The sequence below is a fragment of the Homalodisca vitripennis genome, chromosome 2 (assembly GCF_021130785.1).
Source record: "Homalodisca vitripennis isolate AUS2020 chromosome 2, UT_GWSS_2.1, whole genome shotgun sequence".
Classification (NCBI taxonomy): Eukaryota; Metazoa; Arthropoda; class Insecta; order Hemiptera; family Cicadellidae; genus Homalodisca; species Homalodisca vitripennis.
This window is the reverse complement of record NC_060208.1, coordinates 176,038,963-176,062,463: the sequence shown is the minus strand read 5'-3', so window position 1 is coordinate 176,062,463 and position 23,501 is coordinate 176,038,963. Positions and strand designations below refer to the sequence as shown.

Genomic DNA, 23,501 nt, shown 5'->3' with positions numbered 1-23,501 from the left:
TAATTAAATTGTGCTGCATCCTGCAACATCCAGCTTTGAAAATGTAATTTAAATATATGTATGCTGTACTAAACTACGGAAAGGGGTTTGAAAATACAGTGATACATTTTAATAGGTTTGCCAGGTGCTGAACTAAATTAAATTCAGATGAGTATAGAGCGAGAACGCGCGGACTGCCCATTCCACTATTCTAATACACGGGCTATCTGTAGTTGGCAGGAGGGGCCCCTCCATCCCCACTCTTTCTCTCCGCCTCGGCTGATCACCCCATTAAATTCCAGGCGTGAGGAGCTCGTGCCCATCCATAGCCTACTGGATTATTCGTTTCGTTGTTTGTTTGGGTTAGGGTTAGGTTTGCGCACTAGCAGTGCGTTTTGATTAGGAAAATGGCGCGATGGTGGTGTAATTATAAGATAGTATCGTATTTTATTGTAATCTTTTGTATTTCATCGATCACTCCAGCTAAACTAAATGTACCTCGAGTGTTACTTCCTCTTTTTCAACGATTCTCAACAAACTTCACATTGGAAGTATCTGAAAATGGTTGTTATAAATGGTGGGTACTAGGTTATGTATAAACGTGCCGGTTGTCTACATTAGAAATTCAAATTTAAGTTGGTGGAAAATTATGTAAATACTTACCTTCTACTGGAATTGTACCTTTAAAAACAGCTTATCGTATGGGAAATTAATAAAAATATTTTAACTGTAAATGTATTGTATATGTTTAGATAATTTGTGATGTGATTTACGTCCTAAATTTAGGCTAATCATTCAACATTGTAGAATGGAATAAATAAAAGTAAATAAATACTGCCCACAATGACCTGTTTAACTATGTAGGTGGTGTTGAAATACAGTATATAAATATACAAATCTGCTCAGATCAGTAAACAGAAGAGTAAAATAACAAGCAACATCTATAACCTTAGGCATACTTAAAAAAGATGTCACACGTCTCAGACAAAGCTTAAAAAACGTCAAATAAATTGGGTAGAGTACAATAAGCGGACCCGGTTTTTATATTGATATTAATAGAACATATTACTTAATCATAACTATCGATACAACCAACCGTTACTGATTTTTGAACAATAACTAACTTGTATCAACTTTAAACACTTTCATATAATGGACGTATTGTCTTTTATAGACAAAACACAGTTGAAAGCATGTGGAGGACCGTGAAATGAAGTTTAAAAAGTGGCATGTCAGCTGACCTGCTTTCAGATCATCTATGTTGGTATTTGTACAGAATAGTACGGTTTTCTAGAGAGGATGCTTTCAACAACTTCTTTTAATCAAAAGCTATTAATCATTGCTAGCAAGGAGAAAACGCAAATAGGTACACATATATAGTATTTTCTGTTGTAAATGTTTGTTATGTTATCATTTTGTTATTATTTATGAGTTTTCCTGGGTAGGGTACGATAAGCGGACTTCTTTTTATATCGAAGAATGTAATCATCGATACCTAATATTCGCATCTCAAATCCTAGACTGTCAATCGATATAAAAGTGTCTTTAGTCCTCAATAACAATCATATGTTTTAAATTAAAATATGAATTTAATATTTACAGTGATGAAACAAATTATTATAATCAAAATTAGGAAAACTGAAGATGACCATATTTGCTCCTCTCACAGTTACAGTTGTTTCTTTCCTGCAAATTTCACATAATGGGTTTTTCGGTATGAGTCCAACATGTTGAAGCCACGTAAAACATGATCTTATCATCTTTCAAAGCAATCTCGTGTAGTTTTCTAAAATTGACTGCCATTTTTAATAATCAAATGATACTTATGTAAAATTGAACTATTACCTTACGTGTATTATTTGAAAGTGTTTACAGCTGTTGATATAGATTATTTAAGTTAATTGTTCAAAATAATTAATCAGCATCGATTGATTATATCAATGGTTATGATTAATTAAGTAATATTGTTTGCCAAATTTCAAATGTGATTGTGATTATGACTATATACTCTAACCAATAAATTTGTTGATATTTGATAATGCCCTATTTCTTGAAAATAATGTTGCTGTAGGCCTATAGTAAGCAATAGTAATAGGCCTATGTCAGTCCTTTGGGGCTGTCTTGAAGTGGATTCACACTGAACATGAGAGACGATGAAGACTGAATCTGGGTTTGAGGAAGAGTAGATTAATCCTGCTGTCACTTCCTCTTAGGAAGTGTCTGATCTTCTCTACATAGATAGATTGATTACTCTCTTCTCAGGTTGTGGGTTTAATTATGGGACTTGGTCACCTGAGCAAGCATCTTCAGAGTCGCATTCTTCAGGAGGATCCGCTCTGTAGATTGTGTGACGGGCAGGAGGAATCTGCTGAATACCTGTTCTTTGATTATCTTGCAATGTAGCACTATGGCATCTCTGGTAGGCTGGACAAGGGTGATGAATTTCCCTTACGAGGATTTGATCAGTTGTTTTCTGTGATTTGTAGCCTAGAACTGCTTAAACTGTAAAGCTGATCTCTTGGTATACTCCCAGGATGTGCATAAGGCCTTTGAGGATTAAGTACATGACAATAGGTTGCTCATTTGGGGTAGAGTACGATAAGCGGACCCGGTTTTTTTATATCGAAGAATGTAGTCATCGATATCTAATATTCGCATCTCAAATCCTAGACAATCAATCGATATAAAAGTATCTATAGTCCACAATAACAATCATATGTTTTAAATTAAAATATGAATTTAATATTTATAGTGATTAAACAAATTATTATAACAAAAATTAGGAAAACTGAAGAAGAACATATTTGCTCCTCTCACAGTTACACAGTTGTTTCTTTCCCACAAATTTCACATAATGGGGTTTTCGGCACGAGTCCAACATGTTGAAGCCACAAAAACAATATATTTTATTTATGTCTTATCATCTTTCAAAGCAATGTCGTGTAGTTTTCTAAAATTGACTGCCATTTTGAATAATAAAAATTACTTATGTAAAATTGAAATATTACCTTCATGTATTATTTTTAAGTGTTTACAGCTGTTGATATAGACTATTTAACTTAATAGTTAAAAATAATTAATTGGTATTGATTGATTATATCGATGGTTATGATTAAGTAATATCGTTTTCCTATTTCGATATAAAAAACCGGGTCCGCTTATCGTACCCTACCCCTCATTTGAAGAAGAAGCGGCCATTACCAAAATCGAATCGAGAGTACCAATTTATCGATTAGAAATACCTAAACTACTGAATACAATAGCATTATAACATAATTATGGTTTTTTAGAATTAGCTATTGCCAGCACTTTTTAATCTATTATTGATTAACAATATTGTTCCAAATTAATTCAAACTAAGTAAACTATTTGTATGGTGTTTGAGTAATAGCCGCAATTACAGTGACGATGTACATGAGTTATTTGTGTCACTACCTTTTAGACATGTTTATCCTTCAAGATAATAAAAAGTAACACTGTAGTAAAAAGGAAAATTACTGATTACAGGAAAGTTACACTGATTATAAATTAGGTCTAATACACATAACTATTATAAGATTAAGTTTTTAGATGTAAAACAACTGAACTATAATGTAGTTTAAAATATCCATAAGATTATTTGGTTTCGGTAGTTGATCATGAATATTGATGATTCTATTGAGGTGGGTGTTTATTATACTGCAGCAAAGAATGTTACCATTGTATGTAAATATTACTGTGAACGTATTTTAACAATATTCTTTAACATTTTGATAAATTACCAAAAGAGAGAGGCAGAGTATAATAAGTGGACCTGGCTTTTTATATCGATTAGTATAATCATCGATGCATAACATTTGTATATCGAATGCAAGACTATGAATCAATATCAACATATTATGGTCATAATAACAATTATGTTTGAAATTAAAATAATTTGTTTAATGTACATAGTGACAGTCTCATAAATAATAAAGGAACTATAATAATAAAACAAACAATTTGTAGATGAAATAGGAAGCACTCATAAATAAGGACAAAATAATATGAACATAACCAACAATTAGAAAATAAAATAGGAAAGTTGTAGAATTATTTATACATTTATTTTTGAGTAGCAATGATTAACCACTTTTAAGAAGTGGTTGAAAGCATCTCTCCAGAAAACCATATCTCTCTTCTGTGCAAATAATCACAGAGATGATCTGCAAGCAGGTCGGTTGTTATGCCACTTTTTAAACTTTGTTTCAAGCCTCCATGAGCTTGCTACTGTCTGAGTAGTAGCACCAGTTGCTGGGTTTGTGAATATGGTTGTCCACATAATGGGGTTTTTCGCACCAACATCTTGAAACCAATAAAAACAAGTTAGATAATCTTTTAAAGCAATTTCATTAAGTTTTCTAAAGTTAATGTTATATTGAATAAACTTTTTCAAGTCACTTATAAAAAAGTAAAATACTGTTTTTAATATCATAAAAAGTGTTTACACTTAATATAGATGATATAAGTTAGTTATTCGTCATATTAGCTGTAGTCAGATAGCTTTCATTTCTTCCTGTGCAGATATTCAGGTAGTCTGCTAAATAAAAATGTTATTTTATCAATATTAGTTAGCACCGTTTTTGTTTTTTTCCTTACATGCATCACATTTTACATATATAATAACTTTTTTCAGGACATCCTCTCGGCCTGACATCGTACAAGTTATACCAATTGAAGTTGATGACGTTCACCATTGTTCCATCAAAGCAGTTGTGTCTGCTATTACAAAAGAGCCAATAAGGAATACAGTGATTGTACTGGCCGAAGAGGTCAGAACAGGTTTTGTTCTGAGATGTGACGTGATAGTTGATGTTATAACATCCTTAAATATGGTGACAACCACAAGAGAACTATTTATGGAAGAAGCTCCGGAAATGTTTGAGGTCCGTGCTGACGATAACCAAGGTAAGATCATTTTGTTGTTGTTTTCCTGTGTCAAAACACAAACACATGCGTGTACATTATACACATTAACACATAGTTGAAGAATCTTGGGGTAGTTGGAAATAATTTTAAATTAGTTATAGTCTGTTAGTGATGTGGGCCAGGTAAATATAAATTGGGTGTTTACCCAATGGTTATTTAAATACTAAAAATGAGGTATTTTTTAGTTTATGAGCTTCATACAAAATCTTTTGCTGTTTTGCTTAAGTGTTAGACCAACAAGGATTGAAACTCAGTAGTTTAATTACTTAAATTAAAATTAGCAACAATATTTATCCTTTTAAATTAAAAAATGTAAAAAAATACGTCTGGTGTACAACTTTTGGGTGTAACAACTTTTTGCACCAGTACTGTTTTTCTTAGGTCTTAAAGTGTGTTTTAATGGTGTTTTCCTCCATTAAGATAACATCTTAATAGAAAACAATTTTATTGTTTGTATACATACATAACCTACAAACCTAAACTCTCAAGAGCCTTTTCTGCATTCTGGAAGCACACCATGATGCCGACCATTCAGCACTTCTACAAACCGCCGAAAACAATCAGGTCCTTCTGGGAGAAATTCGCCACCCTGGTCCAAACTACCAAAGATTGCGTGCCGATTTCTTGCTATTACAGGACAGTCAAAGAGCAGGTGCTCAGCAGTTTCGTCCTGCTTGTCACACATTCTAAGGAGCGGATCATCCTGAAGATACCGAATCTTTGAAGATGCTTCCTCAGATGACCATGTCACGTAATCAGATCCATAACTTGAGAAGACACCTATCTACTTAGTGAGAGAAGGTCACATGCCACCCTAGGGGAAAGCATCCGTTCAGCTTATTCTCACACCCGGATGCATTCTCCAACTTCTCTTATGTTCAGTGTGAATTCATTTCGAGACAGCCCCAAAGGATTCACACCTAGAAATGCCACAGAATGGTTGTGGTCCCATCATATTGAATGCTGAGCCCAAGTTGACCAGGGCACCACCTCTTTCACTCCCAGAGATCCCCTCATAACTAGGAACCCAACAAACAGTCACATTGTTGATTCTGGTAAGGGAAAAAATGAATTGATAGCAATCCCAGACGAGTTTGGAGTGCAGCACACAAGAGTCTGCCTTCATTGCTGCCTGGCCATCTGTGAAAATGCTAATTGTCTTTTTCCCATACGATTATAAAAATAAAAGCCTTGGCTTAAGTCCTCAAGACCCACCTATCACATGTCTGCATTGTATTAAAGTCCATTTCCCTCTGGCGATAACCCTTTCCAGATGGGATCTCCAGTTCAGGACCCTATCAAGAACCTCCCATAATTCTAAGATTAATAGAGGAGCATAAAATGTCTCAAGTTTAACGTTGTTCCTTTAGAGTCAAATTCAAGGATTTTTTCATTATAGCCGGTTTCTTAAACCTATTGTAGACCTATGGCATGAATGCCCGGATTTCTCCAACTTTCATAATATATCAATGTTTGCAAATCATTGACTTGTAAAGATTATTTTTTGAACTTATGAGGTTAAAAAGATTATTTTATGAACTTTTGAGGTTAGATGGGTTAGACTTATTTGATTCTATTTCCTAATCATTCAATGTAAGTTTGAATTCCCCATTCTAATTTCTGTTAATTGTTAATGACCTACTAGTGTTAAAACAACTCATTTCTCAAGATTTAAACATTTACTCCTCCGATACGCGATTTAAAATTAAATTCTAAAATACTCAGGTATTTATGAACATTGAATATTAACCCTGACTCATCGGGGTGAGTCTTTTTGAAATCAAAGGTTTTATTTTCAGGTGACTCCACAAATAGGCTACATATTTACATAATTGTTATTACAAGTAGTATTAAAATATCATATGGTGTACAAAGATTTAGAAATAGTTTAACAGAAAATAAAATTGCAAAAGAGTTATTACCGGCTACAAGTAGTTTTATATTATATATTGCTTTAACTCTATGAGGATCATAATTTGTAAAATATTTTTTTTTTTTTCAGTACAAAATTTCTTTGTTAAAGAATTTAGCTGTGGAAAACAGTTTTATTTAGTTTATAACTTTTAATAAACAAAATTAAAAAAAAAAAAAAAAAAAAAAAAAAAAAAAAAAAACCAATAATAAACATACAATAATAGAGATAATAGGTACTGAAGCTAATGTACTGAAAAGCGTCCAATAATAGCTTTTTCACCACTGGAGAGGTAATGTATTCAAAAGCTTCCTCATTGTCAAGATCTAGAAGGCTTAAAAACAATGTGGCATACTCCTGAAGGAGCAAGGAGAATTACAGGGATGAATGAGAGGGAGGAGCAGGTACCCTCTCTCTCTCTCTTATGGCCAAAGGAGGTGTGCATACTTTGCCCTTGTGCAGTCAGTAATGTACTGTGGCATTTTGACATATAGTGATATGTTCTCCGACTAAAGAAACCAACGATATCCAACTAACTTACTTTATCTTGAGTTCCATGTTATGTAAATTCAACAACTAATCTGTACTGCACCTTGTACAGAATAATAGACATTCATTTTTACTGAGTTGATACACAATTATAACACAAGGTTTGTGGTTTTACGTTTCTAGATCTTGTCATTATGATACTTAGATTGTTAATTAATTCTGTCTAGTTGTATCCTTTATAGAGGGTCTGTATAATAAGTAACCGGACTCCTCCGCCCCGCTCCGTCAAAGCACCTGCTAACCAGTACAGTTGGAGGAATTTAGCTGTGCTCGTGCAGCCCTAATACTACCCTTTCAAAAAACGAACGCTATCTGTGTGGCGGGTTGCGTTTACGTGCTAGCCGCTGAGATGAAGGCGCAAGAATCTCTTAACGACTTTACGTTATTTTTCAAAAACACGTTAAACAACAATATAACAACTGAAAAACAATGATAAGTCCTATTATTGTTATTATTTGGTATTCTCTTATTATTTAATTTACAATCACTTCAATAATATTTAATTAATTTTTCAAATGCTAGAATATAATTTTCTAATAACAAATGTTACTTACAATGATTGTTTTTTTTCATTGGAGTTCTTCAATTCCACTCAAGTTGTCCTCCTCTTCTGAGTCACTGTCACTGCTGTCTGTATCCGAACCAACTGATAATAATAAGGGATTCTATAATATTGTCAATCTGGGGTTTCTGCGGCTGCATAGTCCCTTTCGATTTTTCTCTACGTGCTTGCACTTTACTGACCACTCTTCTGCGCCCCATACTTGATATCTTGTCTTCGCATAGAGCTTTAGCTTGATACGTAGTGAAAGATGTATTTCTTATGACATGATGTTGACTTCGGCCCAAATTAACTCAATGGGATTGAGGTCTGGGTGGTAGGGCGGAAGTCGTAAGATGTCATGACCCTGTAGTTGAACAGTTTCGTCCAAGGCGTACCGGACATGCCTTTGTTTATATAGCTGCACAAGTTTGTAGAGTTCAGGATAAAAAAGATATCGTCGCAGAATGGTATTCCGTTTTTTGAAAGCCACAACTTCATATCTTGCTTCCTACTTTTTGAAGTAGGAGCTTTATCAATTTGTATGTTATGGTAGGGCGCGTTATCGAATACTAGTACTGAATTTGGTTCTAAATTCGGTAACACTTTTTCCTTTATCCACTTCATAAAAATGTCCCCATTCACATTGTCGTGGTAGTCTCCCACTATGGTTGCTTGCTTTCCAACATGTAAAAGCATTGGGCAAGAACCCTTTCTCTCCATCCGCATGGATAATTATTAGTCTCTCGCCCTTGGAAATCAGCACGTGTAACCCTTCATTTGAGCCATTTGACCAAGTTTGGTTAGATACATGAGACGATAGTATATAAGATTCGTCTAAATAAATTAATGGGGCGTCCTTGTTCCCTGTAATTTTTCAACGCTCTCAAGTATGTTATCCTCTTCTCTCGGATTTCTAGCTTTTCAATTAATAATTTCCTATTGTTTACCGTCCTTCTCCAAGTAATTCCAGGTCCTTTAATACCAACCTAAAACTTTTTCTCACAACCCTGGAAATATATTTTGTCCTTAGCGCCTCCCTCAAAAGTTTTGCAGTCGGTATTCGATGTTCTTCAACATGGAAGTTGTCAACTATTCTACGTCGTTGACGGTTTTAGTAAAACTTGCCTCACACATGTTACTAACCTTCAACTTGTTTAAGTTAACTGTTTATTTTAGTCACAACTCGCTCTGACACTCCAGTTGCTGCAGCAGTTTCTTTGGCGAGAGCCTTTGACAACGGAATTTTAACAGTTTGGTGGTCTGCCTCTTCCTTCATAAATGTATAAACATTACTCACAATTTCGCGAGCCTGATTATGAATAGGCCTTTGACTTTTGACTTCAACTCAAACAGACATTATCGGTAAAAGCGAAACACAAGCTACACTCAGCACTGTTACAAAACAGACTGATTGTAGCGAGTGCGATGAGTTATATGGGTCAATACGATTCCTGAAAGGAGGGTTTTAACCATGAGTCAAAGGAAATGTTTTCGGGACGCAGCGCATAATGCTACCCCGCCACCCCTCCCCGCCCATCACCACACACTCCAGGTCACGCGCACAGCTAAAGTCCTCGAACTGTATCTGGTGCTGTAGTGGTGGTGGGGGGTCTAGTGAAAGGGAACCGGGCTGCAGCAGTTGCCTCCAAGCGCTTGGAGAGTTAGTATCGAGCGAGAGCGGAGTGCATGTTCAGTTACCCCGTCGGAGTGAAAATGGAGAGTACGATCAAGCAACGTTTAAACATTAAATTTTGTGTCAAACTCAAGAAAACGGCCACGGAAACTCTTCAAATGATTCAAGAGGCTTACGGTGAGGATGCTCTGTCCAGAACTCAGGTGTTTCAGTGGTACAAAAATTTCCGGGAGGGCCGTGATGACGTCCATGACAAACAGCGCGTCAGTCCTCCATCAACGAGTCACACAGACACAAATGTGCAAAAAGTGCGTGATGTGTTGAACAGTGATCGTCGTCTGAGCATTCGGGCTATCGCAGATGAGGTCGGAATTGATAAGATGACCGTTCAAAACATTATTAAGAACGATCTGGGCATGAGGAAGATCTGCGCGAAGCTGGTACCCAAACACCTGACTGATGAGCAAAAGAAGCGTCGTGTTGCTGTCGCTTCGGAAATCCTTGATCGACTGCAAACCGAACCAGAGTTTTTCAACCACGTTATTACAGGAGACAAGACGTGGGTTTTAGAATACGATCCTGAGACGAAGCGGCAGAGTTCGGAGTGGCACACACCGGCGTCACCACGACTGAAAAAAGCGCGCATGAGCAAATTGAAGGTGAAGTCGACTTCTTGCTTTCTTGCTTGCTTGAAGGTGAAGCTCATTGCTTTCTTTGACGTGAAAGGCATTGTTCACAAAGAGTTTGTGCCACCCGGTCAAACTGTAAACGGCCAGTACTACAGAGAGGTGCTCCGTCGACTAACCGCCCGGGTTCACCGAGTCCGTTCGGAGATTGCCGATTCGTGGATTGTCCATCACGACAATGCACCGTCGCACACCTGCCTGCTCGTCACCGAACAGTTGGCAAAACAGTCGAGGGCAACGTTGCCACAGCCTCCTTACAGCCCGGATATGGCACCACCGGACTTCTTTCTGTTCCCCAAGATCAAGAGACACCTTAAGGGGACGCGGTTCGGGACTCTGGAAAACGTTCAACGTGCAACGACGAGGGCTCTAGACAACATCGAGGTTGCCGACTTCCAGGGAGCGTTCAGGGATTGGAAAATACGGTATCAGCGTGTTATCGACTCCAATGGGGACTACTTTGAAGATTTCTAAAGAAAAATTGTACATATTTTGCCAATAAAAAATTTCCTGAAGTCAGTCCGGTTACTTATTATACAGACCCCGTAAGATATCAGAATTATCGAAGAATCGTTATTTAGGAAGCTGTGGAGACATTGATATGCTCATTATAATATTTCAAAACTAAATACAAATTATGTAAAGTTCTTCAGACATTCAACACATACATGTACAGTGGAAATCCTATTATTTGGTGAACACTTTTTCTAGTTATAATAGTTGATGGTAATAGCATTTAAGGAGGTAACTTATTTTCTATTTTGGTGTTTTGATAGTAGCATCAAAAAGATATTTCTTCGGTGAATAGGTTTTTTATCAGATCAGATGACTTTTTATACATCAGTGTGATGTTGGAAAGAAGTAGGATCATAGCAACATATCAGTATGATGGGCCTATAATTTGTTTTGTGTCATTTTAGGAAACAAGTTCACAACGCTGGAAGGTGTTGAGTTTCAGTGGAGCATTGAAAACTTGGCGCAGTCTCAGTCTGCCAACCAGGTGCTCCGGTTCATCACATTCATTGACTCACCATATGAAACTCCAACAACTGTTGCCAAGTTTGATTCTCTTGGACTGAGAGGCCACAAAGTGTTGATTGAAGGAGTTAAAACTGGAGCTGCTAAAGTAAGTTGAGGCCAGATAATTTATGTAAAAACCATTGAGGTAGTCTGTTTCATAATGTACGTGTTCTGTTTTTCTCAAGGAATGGGGACTTGAATTCATCTTACCATAATATTTTATTGGAGGGAAAGGGTAGATCAAACTTTTTTTGTTAAAGGAAAGGCCGATTCTCTTTTAACCCCGCAAACCGATGGAGTCTGCTTCTGTACTGGCACGTTTTTTTCAGCCATTTGTAAGCTTTTCATAGAACTATTATTATACCTTGCAGTAAATCGACACATATACAACGTATTATATTTATTTTAGAATATTTTACAGAATAATAATAAATTAGGTACTTTGGGATTATACCGACCACCCCAGTATGAAGAACACAAAAATAGAAATTTATAGAAACAAACATGATAGAACGAAAAAACAACTCTTCAATTACAAAATTACAAACTTACAAGCATTTCCAGGTATTGTGATCGGTATTGTTGTCGCTGTTATCTTATCTTTCTCGAGAATCCTGATTACGGCAGGCCGCGCGGCATCACGTGATTTGCACGGTACATCATTGCCTTTCCATTACAATTCAATTTATATTTCTGATTAGCCCCTCTAGAATTTGATATTTTACTGATAGGTACTATCTCGAGGGATGTTTTTCTTTCGTCGACATCAGCGCGGGGCAGCACCGAAGGTGCTGTCGAAACCCGCGCTGATGGCCGGAGGCACTCGCATTTTGGGTGGCGGAATGTGATCAAGAATAAAAACAAGTTTTGAGTGTTTTTTTAATAAAAAGTTTAGTTTGGTAAATGTTTGTTTTTGTTGAATTTTTGTGTTTGGAGAAATGTAGAGGTAAAACACGGAATTGTACAACAAAGCGATGCACCAGCTGAACGGGCGGCGAGACTCTGCAATCACGTTATCTACTAGACGCTCGACTTTGACCTCTGTCTGAGGATGGGGACGTGTTTGCGATAAGACAATTCCTGTTTTATATTGACGAACTATTATTTCTACGCTAATCTAGTAATCAGTAGAAACGAAATGTGAAATAAACGATTCATGTCTGGGTGTGGTCGGAATATTTTACAGAATAATAATAAATTATTTTTATTGTTTATTTTTTTCAAAAAATATAGGTGTTAGATAGTGCTTCATAAACATAAAAAAAATTGTACAACTTTGCCCTATCCTATCATATATGTATGAATCAAGAATCAAGAATATTGCTATTGATCTTTTAAAAGAAATATGCATTATCAATAAATTAAAAGCTATAAATATGCTACTAAGTAATTTAGTAGCTAAGCATTACATTACTTAAAACGTTAACTAAACTAAACACAAATCAGTTAAAAAGAATGCTCCACTTAATTGGAATAAATAAATTATATTTAAAAATCAATACAGGTGTTGTCTTCTAGATATTCATTTATCAAGTCGTAAGGGTGATTAATTAACCAGTCAAGTGTTTTGTTAAAAATAATTGAAAAACATAGTATTTAGTTTTTTATGCCTATAAATATTCAAATGATTGAGGTTCTCCTCTTTTATGAATGTTGAAATTTTGTCTGACATGCAGCAGTGTATAAACAGCTGAATGTCACAAAATAGGGTCTTGGATTCTTCTACAATTTAAGTTGGGTTTCTTTGACCACTTCACTTCAAGCACACTATCTAGCTTTGCTGTTAGTTATTCTATGTGAGAGAAAGAGAGGAATACTCAGATAATGATTTCAGGTATCCGTTCAGTTACCTCATCCAGAATATAACAAGGTGCCCAAGATAGAAGTGGTGCTTACCGTGGTGGCCAACCTGCTCTTGGACCCGCCGGACACTCACATCCTGGCTGGTGACACTGTCAAGTTCCGGCTCTTACAGGTAACGACTAGTTGTAACAGTTTCGCTCTCGGAGCTTATACAAAATGATTTTGCTGTACAGCGTGTAATCAAAATGGGTGATTAAATAATTAATTTTATTTACAAAATTTAGACCCAATTATAAACAGAAAAGAAAATGTAAAATTTATTACAGTGCATTTTTATTAGTTTGATAATAAAAGTCATGTCGGAGGAAATGGGCCAACATATGCACACTGACTCCTGCATAGGTCGTCTTGATACATACTATTACAAAATATTTATTAACACAGTTATGATAAGGACAGGTAAGTGGTTATCAGAACAAAATTTAGCTTTCATTCAGTTAGTTTGTGAGTGAGATTGATGGAATTAAATTAATTAGTAGGAAAAGAAGACAGTCATAAAAAGATGTATGCAGTTAGTTAGTTAGTTAGTTATAGGGACCTTGATGGGAGCAGGGGATGGTAAGGAATGATTGCAGAGGGATCAGCAGTCAAATTCTCCCATTGTAGGCTGCTATCTGTGACTTGGCTTCAGCAATAGTTAAGTTTGTTAACGTGTTCTTAAAAAAAGTATGTAACAGTTAGCTTAATTTGAAAAACTGGTTTTACTGTGCATTTCATCATCATTATGAACATTTAAAATTTTATTCATAGGAATGAAGAGAACAATTCATTAATTTACAAGATTTCAAGAGCAATACACCTTTTGAACATTTCTTAGTGATACCAATCTAAAGATATACACTCGCAAGGAAACCTGCGCAGAAGCAAATTTTTGAGCAGTACCGCGCAGGAGGAGCTCCTTTGCGGGAGGGGGGGGTGTGGTGGGGAGTGGGACCAGCACCTTCTTGTATCGGTTTATCAGCTGTGTGGATCGTGTTTCGCTTGTACAGTTTTGTTTACACTGCAGCTACTTTAACTGTTCTATAACTATATTATATTTTTGTGTGTAGGCACATTCAAGTGTCTCAGTCTAAGCGTAAAATATTAATTGAACAGATTATTGTAGCCATAGACATTTTGTTGTGAGGTTACCCGCGCATTGGCAGTGGCCAATAGAGATGTGTCGTTCGTTCTTGACCCGTTCAATTCGAACGGGTCAGTCAAGTGAACGAGTGATCCGGATCAGTGTTTCAAAAGACCCGTTCACCTCGAACGTTTCGTTCACTTTTTCCTGCCAACTGAATAAATTTAATATTTTTTTCAAATCAGATATATTATTTGTAATGATCGTTACAACTTACAATATTATAATTAAGTTCCTCTTAAAACCCTTATCCATGAAAAATAGCTTAACATCATATGGAACTATCTAAAGCTATGCGTTAGGTTACACTAGGTCCCCAAGATTGTTCAGTCATTCCTTTCGTTCACTGCTAACCGATTAAGAATAAAACCGTAATCATATAACTCAATTGGGGGAATAGGGAGTCTGGGTGTTATGAAAAGTGGTGGTGGAAGTTAATCGGTTGGAAATAAAATATCTTGTTATTTATAAAAATAAATTATTTTCAAACCAGCAATGTCTGTTTAACATTTAGTAATTTATTTAAAACATTTGTAAGGGAATAACCTTACTTATGATAAATCAAAGGCATATCAATATTTAAGTCTATTGATTATAAGTATTTATTTTATTTTATTTATTTATACATAATTTATACATTACTAGTTCTGCTAAGTTATACCAACTTGTCAGCAGAGTCCAATACACAATGTAAATAGTTATACAATCCAAATGAGTTTGTATGTATCAACATTATTTCATTATTACTTTATAATATTTATAATATTAACATTTAAAATATTTAGTAATGTATCTGGTACCTTACTGTTACATTTTTTGCCAGTTTTAATAGATCTATTTACATTGACTAGATTCCTGAAATAATACATTTATTGTTATGTATCTATCTATTCACTGTACAGCATGATGTTCCTTCCTCTATTCGAACACTTTTTTACAAGCGGATCCTTTCGTTCACTCGGTTATTACATTCAGTCTTCTTTCGTTCATTTTGTTTGGTCAACATGACCGGTATAGCATGCTCTAGTGGGAAGGCTCAGTAACTCTGTACTGACCGGTTCAACTTAACGAATCGAAGCAGTGAATGAGACCGACTGAACCGGATCAATCAGATGATCAGATAAAGCGAATGCCGAGCACTGGTGGGGATACTGGGAGAGGGCAGCATACAGCGTCGGAGGAGTATTTACCCGACCCTGCGTGAACTCAAATCATTCAGGGTCTTTTTGTAAACGGTCTACCTATAACAAAATGCTCATCAATATTTTGTATTAATATTAACAAATTGTATTGTTGTAATCTCTTCATTCCAAAATTTGTCAAATCAGGCCTTATCAATTTGTCGAGATCTGGTTGTAAAAAATAAAAAAATGACAATTAAATTTTCTTGAACACTATCTGACATTCTCACCAATATTAATCAGAAGACGATTTTCATTGCATAACATAGTACAACAGTGTTAGTTTGGAAATTAATTCAGGTGAAGTGACAAGACTATAAAGAATCTAATGTATCTTACTTTACGTTTATGTTCAAACATTACTATGAGCATTTTATAATATTATAAACTATTATGTTAGTGGTTTTTCCTCACATGCAATTTTTGTTGTGCGTAGGACCATTAATAATAATAAAAATGTTTATTCCTAAATGAAACTGGTTAAACTATGAACTGTTCAAAATCAATACATGATACTAAAAATTGATTTTACGTGGTTGAAGAATCTTACCAGGAATAGTGAATGTATAAACAATATGTGTCTTCTGGTGTGTTTATGATTTGATGATCGTAAAAAGTTAATTGTTCATTTATAAATTAATTTTTTAATCTTTTGTGTATATTATACGAAATGTTACAATTTTAACACATACAATGTACAATAAATGACATTCACATATATTTCATTCAGAGAATAGTTTTGTTTGATCTACGAGGTGTGTCCAAAAAGTATCTGACCTTGACGTCTGGCATGAACTGACGTTAATCGGCGGCAACGGCGATCTGGTCCCATTCAAAGTACTCCCCTCCACAAGCCACTACCTTATTCCAACGCTCCTCCCAATTCCGGAAACACTCCTTAAATTCATTTTGCGGAATGGCTAACAGGTCCTTCGTCGCATTTTGTTTTATTTGTTCAACATCGTCAAATCTTTTTCCTTTCAAAGGAATTTTTAATTTAGGAAATAGCCAGAAGTCACAAGGAGCTATGTCAGGACTGTAGGGAGGCTGTCGTAGTTGGTTGATGTCGTATTTGACCAAAAAACACTGAATAAAATTTGAGAAATGAGCTGGCGCGTTGTCGTGGTGCAGGATCCAGTAACGGCTTGTCCACAGTTCAGGTCGTTTCCTTCGCACTGCATCTTGTAGCCGCCTTAGGACCTCAAGATAATACTCCTTATACACTGTCTGGCCTCTTGGAGCATATTCGTGATGAACAACGCCGTCCTGGTCAAAAAAAAACTGTCAGCATTGTCTTGACATTGCTTCGACTTTGTCTTGCTTTTTTCGGCCGTTGCTCTTCGCGAGTTTTCCACTGTGAAGATTGAGCCTTTGTTTCAGGGTCGTAGACATAAAGCCATGACTCATCACCAGTAATAACTTTTTTAAATAGCCCTAGGTCACTTTTTATCAAATCCAAATTGTCCTTTGGGATTTCAAGTCGACAGTTCTTTTTGTCTTCTGTCAGCTGCCAAGGAACAAATTTTGCTGAAACACGGTTCATTTTTAAATCTTTGTGTAAAATGTTACAAACTTACGATTTTGGTATTCCTAAATCTTCTTCCAGCTCTCAGACAGTCAATCGACGGTTTTCATTAATTGCTGCACGAACACGTTCAACATTTTCAGTGTTTCTGGCCGTTGAAGGCCTGCCAGATCGGTCATCTCTCTCCACTGATATGCGGCCATTTTTAAACCGCTTAAACCACTCTTTTATTTATGTATCGCCCATAGACACGTCACCATAAACCTTCCGTATCATAGTAATCGTCTCTGATGCTGAATAGCCTGAATGGCCAAGTTTTTGGTAAAATTTAATGCAAATGCGCTGCTCAACACGTTCAGTCATATTGAAATGCGATGCACACACATGGCAATACTGTACGGAACAGAGCGCTGTGACTCACTAAGTGACCGGATCGTATTCAATGCCTAATATGGGAAGGAGTAGGCTTGCCCCTCCCCTCCAATAACCAGTTCGAGCCGGTTGGTTACGCCGCGGTCACCTACTGGTCGGCGGTCGGATACTTTTTGGACAGACCTCATATTGATGTATTAGAGTATATGAAATAATGTCATTACCAGTTTGGACTGGTTATACATTTCCTGAACAGCTAATTTGAAGAACAATGTTCAGTAATAATACTGAAATATTTATTAATAATAGATAGGTATCTTTTTATCTCCCCACACCCATGGTGACATTCATTGTTCCTGTTATTATATTAATGAACCAGATTTTTGTAAAGAATTTTTATTATGTAGTGCCTTGTAGTGTTTAAAGAATACTGTGGATTACTCAGTTTTGAAACATTTTCAATAACTTGCAAAAACATTCAGAATTACATTGCTTAGAAAATCATTATGTGTGAGACTTTTGCAGTAAGCACTATTATTTGGTTGACTTGTTACTTGTGGCAAATATGTATTCTTATTATGTTGATAGATGCAACACGGGCGGCTGGACGAGATCCCACTGCCATCGTCCCAGTACGCTCTGGATGTGGAGGACACAGAAGTTATTATTGTGGATCGCATAGTATCAGTAGTGCGTGGTGTAAGCCAGGGTCAGAGCCGCGTTGTGCTGCGTGACCGCCACGGTGAGGGGGCAGGTCCGGGAGTCAAGTTACCTGCTGCTTCAGTTGTTGTCACTCAACCTGCCTACCTGCGCCTGTTCCTGCTGCCACACAATAACTGGGCAATCACTGTTGATGAGCCGTGTTCAATACAGGTCCAGGTCTTTGACAGGTATTGCAATCGACCATTGTCGCAATTCTACTGTAGGTTTTTTCCCAGATTTCATTTTCTTGACTCCTTTTATCTTCGATTTCTTCATTTTTCATCTTTTCTTTTTTTTTATTTGGCGTTACCAATTCTAATCTGTTTTATTTAGTCAATAATGAAAATTATGCAAATTGAGATTTTAGAACTTACTAGTGTTTAGAATGTTTCATTATATGTTATAAAATTATTTAGGATATTATCTAAGTAACAGTTATACAACTTCTGACAGTTCACTTTCTCTTTTTAAGAAGCACACTTTTGTTAAAAATTAAAATTTCCCGATGTAAATAAAAAAAAAACGTTAGTGGTGAGTGGACTTTAAATGTAAATCTATATAAAAATAAAATAAATATTTATAAATAATTTGAAATTTTCATTCATGAAGTCCATAACAAGTTTTTACAATCTTAACAAATTTACATCCTATTAAAAATAAAATTTCAAACTGTTAGGAATTTTGAATGATAACAGGAGTTTGAGGGAATACATCAACTGTTTATTGTTTATATGCAATCTTAAATTTTCCAGAAACAACCATCGGATTCACATCGGAGATGCAGTGTCAGTGAGATCGATGGTGTCTGAGGAATATTTTCGAGTGTACAGCATGACCCGTAATGGCACAGTAATCGATGGCACCACCATCAAAGTTGGCACTGTCCCAGTAACAGCAACACTAGAGTCTGTTCGTGCCATCGGAGGTGCAGAAGTCAAGTTCAAACCTGTCATTTCTGCTCAAGAGGACATGTTGATCTATCCCAGGCTCATGGTTACACCCAGGCATGTTGTAGTTCCGTGGGATCCAAGCTTGACAAAGTAAGCACAATAGTTACTAATATTTTTCTTTTACAATTTTGTTGGAAAAATTGGAAGAATAAGTGAAATATTTTAAAGTGTAAAGAGCAAAACATATAAATTAGTGATATTCAATTCCGATATACTCAATACCAAAAAATCTTGCTCAAATCTTATACCAATGTTACTTTCAAATAACGAATCAAATCAACAGAAGTGGTTGGAAAGTCACAGAATTTTACCTAAATGTCTTCAACGGTATTAAATAAAGTATTTAAAACACAAACAACCTTTAGAAAGAAAATGTTTTTTTTTTTATAATATAAAATTGTAAAAAGAAGTCCATATTGCAGTTGAGTACCCAAATTGTATATGTATTATCAATTATTTATAAAGTAGTTGTTTTCAGTCTTAGACCCACTCTTAGAATTAATAATTCTCTTATTACAAAAGAAAAACAAAATTTATTTCATCACTCATTTTAAAATGTAAGGTTTAAAAGGACATATAGCTATTATATAAACCGAACACACATTGCATTAGTTGTCACTAAGTAGAATTTGAAAGGTTAGATAAATTTGGTTTCTGTATAAATTTTCTATTAAATGGTATTACTGAGTGTTTCCTTTTTTTGCGGCTAGTGATGTAAGGAAGCTGAATCTCGAATCTACCATATCTTTAAATAAGTGCATCGGAACATGTCTAGTCAGACCTGACAGCTGATCGATCAGCAGTACGAAAATTACCTACTATTAACAAATTATGGTAATTCTGTATATAATATTTAACTTGTAGTTTTTATTTTCTGTGTGATTTTATTGCTGTGTCTGCTGTTTGGTGGTAAACTATCAGACAATCTTTAATTTTTGCTTATCTTGTCATTTATATAGTTATACATATACATGTGCCTTATGAAAATATATGTATGTTTACATCTTAACCCTTATAACGTCACAGACGCCGTATGGCGCATAGACAAACTATCTCCAAATGGCAAAGACGCGGTACGGCGCATCGACACAAAACTGCGTCTATAGCAAATTTAAGTTCCTTTTAAATCCGATCAATGTCACTAACGGTATGCGTCAACCATGTGTGTGGGTTATTGACCTATGTCAAGCGTCAAAATATAGCTGTCGCGTTACATTGTTTGAAACAATAGACGCGGTGTCTAGATAATCTCCCCGTCACACGGCACAGACGCCGTACAGTGCGCGCGCTTTTGTTTGCAGTTTGGGTTCCGGTAGTGCGTGTCTAACCATCGCTGAGTCGGTTTCCTTCGTCGTGTTTTCTGTTTATATGGTTTTTATTTATTTGCTAAAAGTATTGATATCTTAGTTTTAGTATTCATTTAGTGTTTTTAGTATCATTTTAGTGTTTAGTGTCACCTATTTAGTGTTCAGGTACTTTGGGATTACACCGACTACACCAGTATGAAGAACACAAACATATAAATTTATAGCTAAACAAACATGATAGAACGAAAAAACAACTCTTTAATTTACAAACTTACAAGCATTTCCAGGCATTGTGATCGGTATTGTTGTCGCTGTTATCTTATCTTTCTCGAGAATCCCGATTACGACAGGCCACACGGCATCACATGACTTGCACGGTACATAATTGCCTTTCCATTACAATTCAATTTATATTTCTGATCAGATCCTCTAGAATTTGATATTTTACTGATAGGTACTATCTCGAGGGATGTTTTTTCTTTCGTTGACATCAGCGAGAAGGCATGGCACTTGCATTTTGGGTTGCGGAGTATGATCAAGAATAAAAACAAGTTTTTAGTGTTTTTTCAATAAAGAGTTTAGTTTTAGTTTGATCATGTTTATTTTTATTGAATTTTTTTGTTTGGAGAAATGTAGAGGTAAAACACGGAAGTACAACAAAGCGACGCACCAGCTGAACGGGCGGCGAGACTCTGCAATCACGTTATCTACTAGACCGCTCGACTTTGACCTCTGTCTGAGGATGGGGAGGGGTTTGCGATAAGACAATTCCTGTTTTATATTGACGAAATATTGTTTCTACGCTAATCTAGTAATCAGTAGAAGCAAAATGTCAAATAACGATTCATGTCTGGGTGTGGTCGGTATAATTCCAAAGTACCGTGTTCATTATTAGTGATAAATAACATGTCTCGTAACATTGACGATCCTGAGTACAGTGACTTTATAATTTTAAAATTTTTACTTTTTTATACTTACCATAATTATAGAAAGTAAAAATAAAAATGAACTTTACACATTTAATTTTTTTTTTTTTTACATTGTGCCGTTTGCTGGAAGTCGTGAAAAGATATACTGACATTATAAGGGTTAAAGTTGTTTTAGTGGTTAAGAGTGGTTTGAAATTGAAAAAAAAAAAAAAATTATTTAGTGTGTTATGTTATATTATATTATTATAAATGTTAGAAATAACAAGGTATCAGTTTTGAATTCAGAAATAAGAATTGAGACCACATTTTTGGTATCAATATTGAATTAGAACAGGTTTTTTGTGTTGTCCCTTTTCTATTATAAACAAATTTTTTGTACAATTATTATAAAAGTAAAAATTTGCTAAGCCAACTACAAAATGTTTACTTCACTAATAATAATATGTAATTGAATGTATTATTAGTTACAAATATGTAGAAGTAATATTAGAATTCATAATAATTTATTGATCAGCCTTGGAAATAAGACTTCCAAAATTCAACATTCAAATATGACCAATTGGTGAGTTAAGTGAATTTATAACAATTTCATCAATGCAGGTTTCATGTCATAAACACAAAAAAGCCAAACAATGGGGAAATATAAACTTTTGGTTTTTCAATTACCTTTACTGCTTAGCATAAAATTTGTTTCAATATAAATAGATTTGTGTAATTTTTCAGGTATGAGTTAGAGCTGACAGCGAGTGGGGGAGATGGTAGTTACAGCTGGCGGTCAAACAACATCTCAGTGGTGACTGTGTCTCAGTCTGGTGTTGTCAAGTGTAACAAACTCGGGGAGACCAGTGTCATCGTCTCCATGCCGAGAAATCCTGCAATCAGAGCCACATCTCGTATTGACGTTCTGCCACCTTCACACATGGAAATCCTCAGTCATATTCTAGAAGCTCCGGTTCACAAACCTATTATCCTCAATATCGTTTTGTATGCAGACACAGCAGATGAAAATGGAAATTTGAAGAGAGTCCACTTCACACACTGCCAAGAGATTCAATTTAAGGTTGAAATTTCAAATGCAAACTTCTATCAGAACGTCACAGATCACACCAAACCACAGGATAAAGCTTGTGCAACGGTAGCTGTCGTCGGAAGAACATTGGGAACATCAAAAGTGAAGATTTCCTATAAAAGTGGTAGTGTTTTGTTGGAAGCGAGCACTGTAGTGGCGTCTTTCAGTCCTGTAGAAGTGATGCACCCAGAAAAAATGGTCACAGTCCTCGCTTTAGGCACATCTAGACATATTGTGTGGAAGGGAGGTCCACGAGTTTGGCAAGGTAGGCCAGCAGAACACAAGCGGTCTGTTGCCTCCGATTCTCCTGCAGTTACAGTGGAAGAGGTCACCAGTAGCACACCGTCGGAGTTCTATGTCTACTCAGTTATGTGTAAAGAACTGGGAGAATCCAATGTGATTTTAACCATTAAAAACAGTGCATCAAACGGAAACTTCAAACATACAGAGAGTTCGTCATGTGTAAAAGTAATCTGTGCTAAACCACGGTTCATATCCTTCTCTCCCGAGATACTTCCCAATTCTACTTGCCCTTACAGTACTGATTCATCTCGGATTGTTGCTCTCACCTACGAGCCAATTAAAATTTTGGTCACAATAACTGACCACAAGGGTAGAGTTTTCGATAACGCAACGAGTCTCCACATTGATTGGACTCTGTCGAGTAAGTCTTTGGGCTACATTCAATATGACGGTGTTGTAATACTAGAAGACAAAAAAGAATACAACTACTTAATCCCTCTAGAACATTATCAGTACATCCACCCGAAAAATCGAACTGGGACACTGACAGTGGAAGGAACTGTGGTTAACTACAGGTTGCAGTTACTCAGTCGCTTACTGATCATTCCTGAACACCCAGTTTTTGGTATTTTAAATGATTTGAAAGAGATAATCAGTCCTGTGATATCCAACTCTCTGACAATTGTTCTTGTGAATGCCTCCTCTGTCACACCCGGACCGAGCAACAGTCTTTAACCATCCAAATAACAAAGTTGTGCTTAAAGTTACTCAGGGGTCAGGGTTCTACAGAGTCTATCAGAGTTCTCTGGACATTGCTGACGTGCGCTATGAGGACAGTTCAAAATCTGTTGAAGTTATTCCAAAAACCGATGGACATCTGCAATTGACACTTTTCGATCTGTGTTTGTCATACAAGTCTCCTGTTGTGGAAATTGAAGTAAGTATTATTTAAACATGTTATTCAAAT

The 23,501-nt window shown here is 35.9% G+C and overlaps 1 protein-coding gene across 1 annotated transcript; it reads left to right on the top strand.

Annotated features, from left to right (window-relative positions):
* Positions 1 to 302: 302 nt before the first annotated feature.
* Positions 303 to 23,501, top strand: LOC124355077 (nuclear pore membrane glycoprotein 210-like). Its single transcript, XM_046806006.1, is given in 8 exon segments — positions 303 to 556; positions 4,634 to 4,905; positions 11,171 to 11,376; positions 13,105 to 13,245; positions 17,923 to 18,224; positions 18,789 to 19,076; positions 21,946 to 23,245; positions 23,247 to 23,501. Coding segments are annotated over 8 exon segments (2,919 nt in total). The 5' UTR covers positions 303 to 386; the 3' UTR covers positions 23,487 to 23,501.